The 14,745-nt window shown below is 43.5% G+C and overlaps 1 protein-coding gene across 1 annotated transcript in view; it reads right to left on the reverse strand.

Moving 5' to 3' along the window:
• Nucleotides 1-922: 922 nt before the first annotated feature.
• LOC108665440 overlaps nucleotides 923-14,745 on the reverse strand; it is a 19,765-nt gene continuing 5,942 nt past the window's right edge. The window contains exons 3-10 of the mRNA XM_047883371.1: nucleotides 9,027-10,439; nucleotides 8,420-8,602; nucleotides 7,785-7,968; nucleotides 6,858-7,317; nucleotides 6,211-6,361; nucleotides 4,938-5,236; nucleotides 4,220-4,328; nucleotides 923-4,184 (exon numbers count right to left, since the gene is read on the reverse strand). Coding sequence (XP_047739327.1) covers nucleotides 4,152-4,184; nucleotides 4,220-4,328; nucleotides 4,938-5,236; nucleotides 6,211-6,361; nucleotides 6,858-7,317; nucleotides 7,785-7,968; nucleotides 8,420-8,602; nucleotides 9,027-10,439 — 2,832 coding nt within the window. The 3' untranslated portion in view covers nucleotides 923-4,151. The remainder of the gene's footprint in view (nucleotides 4,185-4,219; nucleotides 4,329-4,937; nucleotides 5,237-6,210; nucleotides 6,362-6,857; nucleotides 7,318-7,784; nucleotides 7,969-8,419; nucleotides 8,603-9,026; nucleotides 10,440-14,745) is intronic.

Raw genomic sequence — 14,745 nt, forward strand, 5'->3', positions numbered from 1 at the left:
TTGTTATAATATATGCTTCAAATAAGCAAAGTTTCCCTGCTTCACCCTGTACTACAATACACGGTCATTCAATTGTAAAATACAATAAGTTATCCATTAAATAAATATTGCAAATTTTTCATTATTCTTACGATCAACTGATGAATTAAAACCGACGTAAATACTGTTTGGACTAAATTTTCATTGATCATACGCCTGCGGCGTAAGAAATGCTACTTGACAAACTTTCTCACGGTACGAAAGTAGTCCAGAACGATGCATATATATGGTCCGCATCGTGACCCACTTTGATATAGGCGGCCAGCAGGGCAAGAAAACGAGACAACTCAAATCTATCTCACATATATTATTCCGATCATAATAGTTCTCCTCTACAAAAAGCGATAGATGGATAGATCAAAATATGCTTCATATTTCTGTGATGGGTTGAGGGACACACATTATTATATATAACTCACTCCTATATGTGATCAGTCGTTAGTGTGCAAGTTAGCACCTTTAATTATGGAAGATATCATTCCTATATGTGATATATTGTGCTGCACAGCATCTTCCGTGCGCTGCACAGCATTGAAAGTCGTCCGAGCTGTGCTCTTGTTATGGCCGTGGCTGTACAACCGTGCCCGCGGGCACCAGCTGCGTCTTCCTAGTGCACAAGTCACCAGCTGTGTCTTCCTAGTGTACAAGTCACCAGCTGCGTCTTCCTAGTGCACAAGTCACCAGCTGCGTCTTCCTAGTGCACAAGTCACCAGCTGCGTCTTCCTAGTGCACAAGTCACCAGCTGCGTCTTCCTAGTGTACAAGTCACCAGCTGCGTCTTCCTAGTGCACAAGTCACCAGCTGCGTCTTCCTAGTGCACAAGAGCTGCGTCTTCCTAGTGTACATGTCACCAGCTGCGTCTTCCTATATAGTGTACAAGTCACCAGCTGCGTCTTCCTAGTGCACAAGTCACCAGCTAGCAAGACAATAACATATGTACATCAGTTTTCTCTTTCATTAGGCCGAAACTATATATGCTTTAGGCCGAAATTATATGGCTTATGCTGTCACGTAGGCCTACAGAACTACATATAGGTAATTGTTCTCGTGGATTGAACTAAAAACTAATATTCTTGGCTACATTTTGAGTAGAGGATGCAAGTACCACTTAGCATCGGACATGAGGTTAACTTCAAGGCAAATTACGACTGAACACTTAATTACGCGGTACGAAGTGCAACAGAATATCTGAACTCTATAACTTATTTACAATAAACCAGTAGGCAACAAAATTGCAAGGGATGGCATCAAGCAAGTCTATAAGCTAAACAACAACACTAATATTAAATAACATGAGAAAAGCGAGCCTGTGAATATAATGTGCATAGATGAAGACAAATCAAGTAGCTAGACAATCTATTCGTCGAATTTATGAATCCATACTTATTATTAAATAACTACGAGTACAAGCTACCTCGGAGTAAACGAAACATTTGTATTTTTCGGAATCGTACATGAATACAACGCGTTCATCGTTCTGCTGCATTTAGTTGGGTTATTTGATATTAAATTTGCCAAGCGTCGGAGCAGCAATAAAGATCAAAGGACTAGAAAGAAGTAGGTTCGCTGCGTTGTAATGCCAAGCAAAAGTTATAGAGTTGTACTGCGGTCCAGCGTTGTGTCGTTACAAAAGTTATAGAGTTGTACTGCGGTCCAGCGTTGTGTCGCTACAAAAGTTATAGAGTTGTACTGCGGTCCAGCGTTGTGTCGATACCATGTAACATGCTATAAGATTTGCATGCTTACTCCACAGAATAGCCTCTGCGATTGCGACAATTTAATACGAAAATATTCGCTCGGAAGTTAGATGAATTATTTGGACGATTTCACAGATGTAAATTATTGAGTTAAAGCTTAATATATGTTGTGCGACGGGAACCACCCGCAGCGTAGGGCTGCTGAAAAGGAAAACGGCCGGCATTACAATTTCTAACACGTGATTAAGATTACGGCACAGATATACGGAGAATATCGCAATCTTATCGTTAGCTGTGCATTAATACAATATCCACGAGGTGAAATAGTAACTATAGCCGATGGCTGGAATACTCGTGGCGTAAAACTGACGTTCACTTCAGTTCAACTTAACAATAAAGTTATAAGCAAAGATAGATACATTACTGTCGTATATGATATTCTACATATCGGAGAATCTATTCAATATAAATAAAAAGAAATAGATTGTCCTATGAAAGACAAATGCAGTATTGTTGATGAACCTCTATCGATCTCTTCATTTTACATATCACTTAATGAATACAAGTAATGCCGTTATGCTTGCGTCTTTACATTGCGGAAGACTTATCTATAACAAAATTAACACACGCATTATAATACACATGCCAGAAGGTTGAGAATGTAATGAAGTGTCTACATGTTTTCACGCAACTAAAACTTAATGAATATGATGGATTTATGTAGTAAGAAATCCTATACCAACTTTGATGAGGTCGGCTTCAACAGAAAAGAGTGTCTTATACGGGCATCGTTCTCACTATCAGCGGGGTACGTGTATACGAATTATATTTTTTTTCTAACGTCCACAAGGAGAGACACCAAATACTTATGTTATATGTTTAATAACGTCCGGCGCTCCGTGCACGCTGGCGCTATCTGCGCAACTGTGAATATTATATTATTTCAGCCCAGTATTTATTTTCGGCGCATATCATCAACGAAAAATGTGTGACCTGCGCAGGCGAGGATTAATCAAGAAATTGAACATCTGCAGGCGCACTAATGGGGAAAAAATCTCAGCAGTAACATCGATTCTCGAAACAGTAAAGCACTTTTTTCAAATAATCATCAAGTGTCCTCGTTTCCATCTTTCGTCATTACATGCGTTTCAAAAAGTTGACTCATCTTGACATTTACAAATTGAACAGCGAGTGGCGGGAATGAGAAATGTAACAATCAATCAAGAATAAAATAAACATTATTAATTAATGAACACTAAACATCACATGAGATTATGGCGCGCTGATGTTGAGGATAAATTGGCAAATACGAAACGGGAAAACACAAAACACAATTCGATTATTGACGAACTTTGGCCTAAATTCACTAAAAAATTAAAGAAATTCGTACAGCGCGACTGAAATTTCACGGTCGACACGACTTAAATGAAGACCAACATAGAGGTAAGAATAAGAGCAATAAAATTAGACAAGAAAATCAGGAGCTAAAATAATGCAATAACTTGAGATCTGCTCCAAGGGAGGACGCGCAGTGAATATGGATTCGTGTCGCGCATCAATTCGTGCTATACACGAACGCTTCTTTTAAGAATTCGTGCAGCATTATGGATATGAATCACACATTCAGCTCTGAGAGCCACAACGTCATAAAATTATTAGCCAGATTAAATCTAAATGTTATTAAAAATATAAAAAGTTAAACCTACGTCACAGATGATGTAGTATTAAAACAGATTTAAATGAAAAATTAAAAAACTTCATGAAGCCTAACCGTATATCAGTTTTAAATTTGGATTGAGCTGGACCAAGTCAGCTGGACCAAGTCAAATGTGGTAAGCGGATAAAAAAAATCGGCATGAGTGAACGATAATATTCTCTTATGATGAAAAGATCTAAGCTGTAATAACAAAAATATTTGGTCGTTAAGCACGACAAATCTACGATTTGAACCTCGCAGGTGATAACAATGGGCGACGAGAGATCAAGTCGAACTGGCAACTTCCACGGTTAACAAGATTGGTTAGCTGTAACAATCCATACTTAACGAGCTTCTATCATTAATTATTCCAATCGAAATGATGCGGCTATCACGAATCAAGATCCTCATGGAGTAAATTTATTCGAGAATACCCTAAACAGACGGAATAAGAAGACTATATTGTTATGATATAACAACGAAAACAAAATGTTATTCATAAATCAAGAGGATTCAACGACATTAGGAGACACGCACTCCGCGACGCATTGAATATCGTGGCAGTTGTTATGAGCTTCACTGCGCACCACCGAGGCAGTATGATGCGCAACACGGCTAGTAGCGCACCATGGTGCAGTAGTCGAGCATGGCTGGTAGCGCACCATGGTGCAGTAGTCGAGCATGTCTGGTAGCGCACCATGGTGCAGTAGTCGAGCATGTCTAGTAGCGCACCATGGTGCAGTAGTCGAGCATGTCTAGTAGCGCACCATGGTGCAGTAGTCGAGCATGGCACGCACCGCAAAGAGCACCTCACACTGCATCCTGCAGTCCATGATCTGGGAGCACACCAGCAACACGTCCTGCTCCGACAGCGGCGAGCGCCGCACTGTGCACAACCTGCAACCATCAAACCCTAAACATCAGCACTGAACATCTGCACTATGTACTTTTTTCCCTCGCCTGGCGAGACAATCCAAAAATCATTGTCTCGCTTAGTGAAGAAAATGAAGATGAGATTCAACTTTTACTTAGCTTATTAATATTAAGCGTTTTGCTCGGTAACCCTCAAGCCGCGCGTTCGGATATATTCATCCCGGGACACTTTCGTTCCTTCGTGTCGTTATTTTAAGCGGGGCCTTTCCCGTCTCGTCCCGTTGTCCCAGTTAAACTTGAGAAAACCATGCAGAGACGCAGGAATCTATTCATCACTGAGCTTTATAATCGCGGCAAAACATTAGTTCAAGTTTTTATTCCCAGGAAAAATAAGCAAATCGAAAACAATATTGATGAAAGGCAAAATTTGATGTTTGATTGGTCAACTTGTCGGCTAGAATATAATGATAATAAAATAAGAATAATCATGATAATAATGCACAAATAACAGTGACATTAATGCACGAATAGCAATAATAATAAGGTACAAATGACAATGAGGCACAAATGACAATGACAATAAGGCTCAAATAGCAATAATAAGGAAAGAACAGCAATGATAAGAAAGTTTACCGGTGCGGGAAGCAAGTGGCGGTGCGAATAAGCTTCTGCAGATGCTGTGGCATGGTCTTCCTGAGCAGCTTGTAGTCGTAGTCGTCGTAGAGCACGCCACACAGCCACTGCACCTGCCGCCACACAGGTTTATGGCAAGCGCCATTCTTGTGGCGTGGTGGCGCCACAGCAACACCCGCCACACTCAGGCAGTGGCTGAGGGAGGACCCCGCACAGAAACGCTCGTCCAGGGCCCGCGTCACGGCGTCCCCCAGGAAGCGCCGGGTCGTGTCGAACCCGTAGTCCAGCCACCGGAACACCTGTACACACAAGCCTCGTTTAGTAGAGTAATTAAATATAGTATTAAGTATTATTATAAGTTATTATTAAGTATTGTTATTGAGTATTATTATTAGTACCTCATTAAGTATAGTAGCAAAGTATAGTATCTTCGGGATTGAAGAATAGGCCAGGCCTGGATAGGCATGTCGCCGATTCTTGTACTTTCTTTCTTTTTGTTTCTTACTACTCAAAAATTTATTGAGCTTTTAAAGTTTTGATAAGTTTATTAGCCCTTGTTTCGGACTGCATAGGAATAAATATACCTACACTAGAGAGAACTGTAACGATACACCAGTAATTATGCAGACTGATGAGCGCTCAAAGCAATAAAATAAAAGATAAACTATGCCGTTTGTGCAATAATTTAAAGTAGGCTAAAAAATAAACTACTGCAGTCTACAAATAGAATTATGAGTAATATTAGATAATCGACTTAATCGTTATGCTGTCCTTTGGACCGTGAATAATCTTCTAAACCAAAGCCCGTACACTGCAGGCGACACAATATGTGGTTAATAGCGTCACTTGTTAAAATTCAGTGCTGCACAAACTCGAGATGCATTAAATCCTGAGTGTTACTTGATACATTTTTCGATGTACTTGTAGGATAACCATGGACGGTATGCGTGCATGTTGTGGCATGTTGAATTGGGAAAATTGCGAATGCACTGCAATTCATCATCCGAGGCCGTACAATCATCAGTCGTTTAAGCTCACGTAGTGGCCGATTTTTCGTCTGTGATTGATGGGTTTAGCTTGAAAAACTGTCAGTTATTGGCTGTCGGATTTATAAACTCGTAACAATTTCTGAAAGTGCGGCCCCAACTCTTCTTCCCCTAACAAAATTTAGAGTCGCCCCAGCTTCTGTTAATCCAAATCAGAAGCTTACGCGTCTGTAAATTTTCACTGGGTCAGAGCCCCAAAAACCATGGACGGCTAGCGAGGTACTCACGCTGCTGGAGATCTTAGGGGAGTCTTCCCCAGGGAGGTGATGGGGGAAGTGCTTGTAGCGGCCGTCCCCAGGGGGCATGAGGCCCGGCAGGACGCTCCCCATGGTCCCCCCGGTGCCGCTGTTACCTTTCTGCGCGGCCGTCACCTGCGTCCTGCAGTTACAGTGGCGCTGTCATTACTCGTGTGACGGTACGTACTATATACCGTAACACGAGGTTATGTAGCTCTTATCGTACTCAAGTTGACCAATTGTAATCTCACGGTAACCGATCAATTTTGGTTAATAAATAGTATTCCTAAAGTACGCTATTACGGTCAGGGGGGTAAGATTGGACCTTGAGTGTAACACTGGCCGAAAGTGCGTAAAACTTGTATTCTACTAAGTGCGATCATGTGACATGCAAATCAAATCTGTGGTGCTACCCATCCTATAATGCATGAACGAGGTCTTTAAATCCTCACATGATTGCCAATCTTACCCCAGCTCATGGTATGTCATTACTTATCTTCATTCGTCAAGAGTTTGTTGAAACAGATGACTCTAGTCAACGTGAATGAACTGAATAGGCTTGAAAATTGGGAGATTTACATCTAAATTCACTGTAGCATGAAAACTTAATAAATAATTAATGCCAGAGGGACACTGACACAGCGCACGCCTTGAGGGGAGACTGTGTGTGAGCTGCGGGAGGCAGTACGGGCGAGGACGGGCGACTCGAAGTCCTGACGTCGCTCCCGAAGCGCGGCATCTTGGCGGCCACCAGCGGCGCGACCACTTTTGTATGGTCCGCGACTTTTGTGTGGTCCGCGACTTTTGCGTAGTCGGTGACTTTTGTGTGGTCGGCGACTTTTGCGTAGTCGCCCGTGGCGTCCGACGAGTTCGTGGCACTGCAGCCACGGCAAGATTTAGTTGCCTCCCCGTCGCCGGTGCCATCAGGAAGGACGGGGGCGTTGGTCCCAGCTTTAACGGTGGGAAAAGCTGAGGCATTCTCAGGGCTGCTGCTGAGGCTGCTGCTGCTGGTGTTGCTGTCGTGGTCGTCGAAGAAGTGCTCGACGTAAGGGATGTCGTCGTCCTCCTCGTCAGAATCACACTCAACGTCGTCAGCGTCTGTAATTTAATCAGCATCATTAGGCGACCCACTCTTGTATTTGATGTTCATACTATTTGTCCGATTATCCTGATTAGCGATCAAAAGTTGCAGTGGGACTTGTTTGATGCTTATTGCTTTCTGCAGGGTTAGTTACATAAAAAATTCAGTTGGTTTGAGTTTGACATTGTACGTTGTTTTTAAGAAAATAAATATCCCGAGCAGAGCGGCTGCTCCGACCAAGAAGTTGCCAGCTAGGCGGGGGGTATGGGTGGCATAAGGGCGGCCATATGAGGAAAGTTTTTTTGGTCCAAGACCCAAGTAAGCGGGCACAAAAATAGACAATACCATACGAAAACCTGAACACGATCCGTTGAGAACAAGTGGAATTGTAAAGAGAAAAATTCTTTAGGAAAATTAATTCTTCTACTTAATTAATTACTAATTTTTAGGAAAAATTATTTTTTTATGACTTGTGCGCCCTTACCCGCCGTGGGGCGCTTGGGTGAGGCAGCGCCCGTGGTGGTGGCGGGGCCGGCAGAGTGGCGGGTGATGAAGGGGCCACACAGCAGCCACGCGGCCAGTGCGTGGTGATGACTTAGCAGCAGCACCGCGTGCATCACCTCGCTGGGACCCCACGTGGTGGTGCTGTGGCCCGACCCACACAGCGCCTGCGCACGCGGGACTCACGTATAGTCGAGGTGAGGGCAAGTGGGTCACAAATATTGAGGGTGAGGGCAAGTGAGTCACAAATATTGAGGGTGAGGGCAAGTGGGCCACAAATATTAAGGGTGAGGGCAAATGGGCCACAAATATTGAGGGTGAGGGCAAGTGGGTCACAAATATTGAGGGTGAGGGCAAGTGGGCCACAAATATTGAGGGTGAGGGCAAGTGGGTCACAAATATTGAGGGTGAGGGCAAGTAGGCCACAAATATAGTGGGTGAGGGCAAGTAGGCCACAAATATAGTGGGTGAGGGCAAGTAGGCCACAAATATAGTGGGTGAGGGCACGAGGGTGACTAATATTGAGGCAGGAGACACACGAGTAATAAATATAAGGTAGAAAAAGCGTGAAATATGATGCAGCAAAGGACAATGCAGCGAGAAGTGATGATGAGGTACCTGAAGGTGGTGCTTGGTGAGTGCCCAGGGCTGATGGGCAAGTGTGGTGTTGATGGTGTGCAGGAGCTGCAGTTTGGGTGGTGCGTGCGTGTGGTGCTGCAGCCACCGACGCTCACCACCGCAGCGCAGGAAACTGCGCGCGAGCAGCACGACCGCGTACGGCGCTTCGTGACGACACATCGCCTGCGCACGCAAGAAAATTACTTTACTTATGTTCGTAGCAAGTAGTTGAGTAAAATTAATTATGATTATGTCAATTAAATTATAAAGAAAGTATATGAAATAGTGTTGAAGCGATTTAAAATTATTGAAGCTCAACATCACTCATGACGTGAAATGTTGTCGAAAAATAACGATGGAATCTCAAAGAGTGTTTCGTCTGCAATTAAGGATTAGACGATATAATGCGACTCGACCTGTTGAGCATCGATTAATTATATATAGCGTCATTGCACCATTCCCACCAGACATCTGACGTTGCAACAGCGATGAATTAAATATTTTTTATTGAATCAACGTTAATCCAACGCTATTCAACGCTATTCAGATGTCATTTGTCTGATGTATTAAAGATAAGCTCATTACTACAGCTGACGATATGACTGACGATGAGGGCGATGTAGAGGCGCCAGGTGAGAGGCAGCGGACCGTCCTGGGTGATGCTGAGGTGGCTCTTGTACCAAGGGCCCCTCACCCGCGCCGGCAGGGAGCAGCACACCCGGAAGATCAGGTCCTCCCACGTTGGGCTCTCCGACAGACCGACAGGCACGTCGGCGCTGATATCCGACAGCAGCGCTGGCGTCAGACCCAACGGAGGAAGGTCGTCCGTGGGGCGGCATGTCGGGATGGCAGGGGATGGCAGCGATGGACTGGCCATCGCACACATGGCCACAGACGGAGGAGGCTTCGTTGGGGAATATTCAGGGGATGAAGGCTTGCAGTTTAGGGCTTCATTTACCGGCAATGCGGGAAGGCTTGGGGCGATAGTAACGTTTGCGGACACATCCGAGCTGGTATCGGGTAGGTTAGCATTTGTTTGATCATCGGGACCAGAATTTGAACCAGAGCGGCAGATCTGGACACAACTTTTGGACAAAGGGTTTGAAGAATCAGGCACAACAAACCGAGAATTACACACTACAGGTCCAACAAGAGCAGGATTTTCTAGACTAGAGGATTTGGTGATTTTGGAAGCTGGAGAGGTAACTAGTTTGGGCCCACTAGACGGTGAAACTGTTGACATCGTCGACGTAATGAGCGAAGAAGATACAGATCTTGTATGATTATTAACAAGAGAAGGGAAATCTTTGCTTCTGTTAGAATTAAGCGAGTTGGACGAAGAAATGTTAGGAAAACACCGGAAATGTGCTTCAAACGAACCAGTTGACTCGCTGCGCATAGTAGGAGGCTGTATAGGATTTGCACTAGGATTATGGCAGGAACTAACGCTATTGGCATCAGACGGGATGAGCGGAACCAGATTTGGAACTGTGGAGGATTCAGAATTAAATGCAAGCTCATCATTGGTAAAGGAAGGTGTCGCGAGCTCTGCTAGAGCGGTAACGCCACAGTGAGTGTGCTCGCTGGGAGTCTTGCAGAGATAGCTTATCGAAGCCGTGTTTAAATTACTATAATCAGTCGATGTCATGTTCGATTCAGAGCTGTTGCCATTTGAACTATCGCAGCATTTTAAGTCTAAAGGCGTTCCACTCAAAGCGGAATTGCAGGGAGGACTATTGTGATTATAAGAGTCTATGGAAGTCTCATGAGATGTGTTCGATGTGTCTTGGCAGCGTGAGTATTCCTTGTCGCTGGCACCGCTGATGATGGAGGTAGAGGCACCGCCACCATGGAGTGCCACCATCACCTGGCACTCAGGCTTGTCAGGTATGGGGGGCGGCGCCCACACCAGGGGATCGCCCCCCGTGCACGCGGTCATGGCGGCGGCGGTGGAGGGAGAGGCGCGGTAGTCCTTAGCAACAGGCACGATGGAATCTTCGGAAGCCAGAGATACAAGCGTCTGCAATAAAAATTAGAATATTAGCCATTGACGCCACTCTAGTTGACGAACGAATATATATAATGAATACAAGAGAGTTTAAGTGAGTTGAGTTTAAGTTAAGTTTAACTCGAGTTCACAAGTACAAGATACAAGACTGTTCAGTGGATTCTGTTCAACAAACATGTAAAATATTTAACACTCGGTTTTTACGAATGATACTATTATTTATACGAATCTAAATCAACTGCGTATTCGAGTAATTGAAAGCATATTGGAGGCAACCAATTAATAAATAAAGTGACAGGATTCATGCGTACTAAGGTCGCCGCTACCGCTTGACTGAGTGGTCGCAGCCCGACACAACAGGTGTATGTTATAGCAGGTGTGTATATATATCATGATAGAACTCTGTATCCTTCATGCCAATGACAGGAAACTGTTCATGTTGCTCACCGGACGCTAATAGATCTCCTTTCACCGTCAGGACAGAGCAATGCCAACGTAAAGGTCTAGAATAAACGTAAATAACGTAAACGTATTTACTACATAAACGTGAACTGTAATTTCCTTCCTTCATAGAAGTAAAGATGACAAAGAATTCGATCATCATTGCGCAGTCGCTAAAGGTTACGAGGATATCTGTTATAAAAGCATTCACTTTTCTTGCGATTATAAAGCTAGTAGATATAAATTTAGATTTTCAACAGGAAATGAGTCAACTGCAGAACAAAGAGGACCAGAAAACCACACCATGAGCGACGCTTCTCAGAATAGCAATCAGCAAGGGAACACTTGTTCACTCATCACTTGTTTCAACAGCTGGCGTGCACTGACAGCATTTAATATTTATTTCATGTTCAAGTGTTAGACAAACGACGATATTTTTGATTTGAAAGTAGATCAACGAAAGATGTCCTCTGATGAGGGTAAGGCTATATATAACGTTCTTAATAAGTTCTTTAGCAGTGTGTTTACAGATGAGGATTTGAACAGTTTTTCAGCTATTGAGGAGCGCCCAGTCGGCTCAAAGTTAACAGGCTTATTTCCAGTATAGATCATGTAACACTAACCTCTTGTCTACTTTGAACGATTAGACTCGCCTGCTGGACGAAAGGGAGCCAGGGGATGCATTGTACCTCGATCTTGCCAAAGCATTAGACACCGTTCCGCATGAGCGGCTGTTGCATAAAGTGAAGTCTTTGAGAATAGAGGGAAATGTACTCCAATTGATCAGAGATTTTCTAGTATACGGTAGATAAGAACGTGTCAGTATTAACGGAACCGTGTCAGACAGGGCAACAGTGCGCAGTGGCGTGCCATAACGAAGCGTTCTGAGGCCTGTTGGCATGGTTCGTTGCTTCTCAGCCCTAGCTGTTTGGTTTATCTGCCAGAAGTAGTGTCAAGCCAGTGCTCCATGTATGCCGATGATAAAAAAGTTTATAATACAGTTAAGGATGAGTCAAATAAAGCGCAATTGTAAGATGATCTTGAGAGTCTAGCTATGGGCTGATAAGTGGCAGCTGCGTTGTCATGCTGACAAGTGTAAAGTATTTTATCTCGGGAAGAACAATGAACAACAATATTACAGTATGAGAAGACATGGTTGCAACGAGAGAGTAATGATTGAAAAGTCTAGAGATTTGAAAGTTTATTTCGACAAGGAGCTGAAATTCTACGGGCATTTTGAAACGAAAGCTAATAAATCCAATAAACTTCTTGGAATAATCAGACGCTCCTACGAGTTCTTAGATGCAAGAGCAATCAAGCAGTTGTTTGTCGCTGTAGTGCGCCCGAGCCTAAGTTTGGAAACGCCGTGTTGCCACCGAAACTTAAGAAAGACAAAAATTTAGTAGAGAATGTTCAAAGACTTGCAAGAAGGATAATTCAAGGCTGGAAAGGCAAGTCCTATGAAGAAAGATTAAAGATTATGACGCTTCCAAGCCTCTGTTTTCGACGTCTGCGTGGTGACCTCATATAAGTATACAAGTATACTCATGGCTTATATCAAGTTCCAGAAGGATTACTAGATTTTGAAACAAGAACCAGGACCAGGGGCCACGGCTATAAACTAAGAAAACTGCGTTGCAAGCAACACATCCACGCGACCACACTTCATCTCGCTTCGAGTCACCGATAAGTGGAACAGCCTCCCTGACAGCATCGTTGACGCTCCGAGTATGAACGCGTTCATGAACAGACTAGATAAAGCGATGGAAAAATATATGTTCAGACTTGAAAATGCCTAGCACAACATCGAACCCGGTGGAAGTAGTAGCTATTTCAAACAATCGTCAGTTTGGAAAAGATCCGGTCAAATGACCGGTTTTTAGATCTCTCGTGAACAAGTTAAGAAAAGTACAAGAAATGGCAACAGGCAACATCAAGCTTATTCTTCAGCGCCGACATTCTATGTCGGCTCTATACACTAAACTATGTCGGAGAAAAAATAATGTTTTGCCCAAGAAATATAACCAGACAGGTACGCATAATTCCAGAAATTTAGGTCATATGTCTCAGCAAACGACAAGCAACAGAATTAAAAACCAGAGAAGAATTTAAAACGTTCAGAACTCAGGACCATCGATGACCCTCAATCCGGTTACAGTGCAGCCTCCTGCCATGGTTACAATATCTACGAGAATTTATATTATTTCAAGAACGCATCGTTGAGTTACGGTCGTGCAATAAGTTTCGGTCACACGAGAACCCTTATAGTTTTAAGAGCCCAGGGTCGAGTTCTCAACTCGAGAGCGTCAGCCGTTGGCGTTACATCTGCACAAGTTTCAGGAACAGGTTTAATTTTTTTCCGGTAGCTCGCCTCGCCAGGGCCCGCAACTCCTGGCCTCTTGCTTCCTGATTTCTTTCACGTCTCGAGGCTCCGCCATGAAGTCTCAGCCCTTCGTCTCATTTATATTTAAGTGCTGCTTATTTCTTTGCTCGTCTGCGCAGTACATAAAATCCGGAGGCATTTTTGCTTATATTTTATCATGCAGTGGATATTTTCTTCATCCATTCCCTCAATCCTCTCCATTGCCCTTGCAACAGAAGGGAAGGGGTTGGTGAAGCATATAGATTATAGAGGAAAGGGAAGCGTGGAAAGAGGCCGCTGTGCGCTCCCAAGGTGAACCGTGCGCCACACAGTCTAGACAGCGTGAATAATATTAATATACGAAGAAATATTGTTGAATTTAATTCCAGTATCCGCTAAAAATGAAAAATACAGGAAATGAGAAATTCACTCCCGGCAGCCGTAAGTCCTCTGAACACGTTCAGTCCCGTAGCGGCCAGTTATTTCCAGGCAATTTTAGAGGCTACCGAGAAGAGCCAACTTGGGCCAGCGTCTATAATTTGATGCAAATCACATAAGAATGAGAGAACCGTTTGAATATTCCCATGAATATCGCGATATATATTTGAAATCCAGGAACATAAACGCCGCAAACTCGATATTTTTTAAATGATGAATTTTTCGAGTGATATTTTTTGAAATGAACATTTTTTCGAGAATTTAAATTTTGCACATTGCAATTGCTACTGAGACAAATTTAAACATTTTACTTGACGTCGGTGCGCGTTACCAGTTATTTTTGGCTCGAAGTTCCGTCAGGCACGTCTAAATGAGCATGAATTTCAATAATATTACACAGGAGGGAGATAATTTCAGCGCTCAAACAGGCACTTCTATAGTTGGGCTGCATTGCAACTAGAGTGCGGCGAAGGGGGGAGTTATGAAACTGAGTTGCCGGCGGGAGGTGTGATGCACGCTGGGGGTTAATATACATGGTGGGGGTTAAGGGGGAGGTATACCCTAAAATTTTCAGATTTGGAATTTCTGGGTTTTAATCTCATCTTAAAGCTGAAATTCTGCTCTTTCCAATGGTACCACTGCCATCGCTGTACTCCAATATTTACGTTCGTGACATCTCTTTAAAGGGAAGCGGGTGAGAGAGTTCTTTAAGTAATTAGATATAAAGTAATTAGCTGCTGAAATCTTTGAATATAGTTTCTACTTGAGTTGTGCTGCAGTTACATGCTTAGTCTCATCTTAAAGCTGACATTCTGAGCTTTTCAACGATACTACTGCGATAGCTGTGAGTGAATTTTAACGCACACAGCGGGGCTTTAATTGGGGGCGGGGGGTGGAATTCCTTCAGTAAATAGACCCAAGGTAATTCACTCGCTGAGACTAGAAATATTGGTGTATCTGGCATCAAGCTGCAGTCACCCTCTTCGCTTTGTGCGGAGTGGTGTTCTGCAAGTCGCTCCTAGCATCCTTGAGTGGAATTAGGCCACAGAAGCCTGTACTTTGGTAGCTATGCTACAT

The sequence above is a fragment of the Hyalella azteca genome, unplaced genomic scaffold (genome assembly GCF_000764305.2).
Source record: "Hyalella azteca isolate HAZT.00-mixed unplaced genomic scaffold, Hazt_2.0.2 contig12760, whole genome shotgun sequence".
Classification (NCBI taxonomy): Eukaryota; Metazoa; Arthropoda; class Malacostraca; order Amphipoda; family Hyalellidae; genus Hyalella; species Hyalella azteca.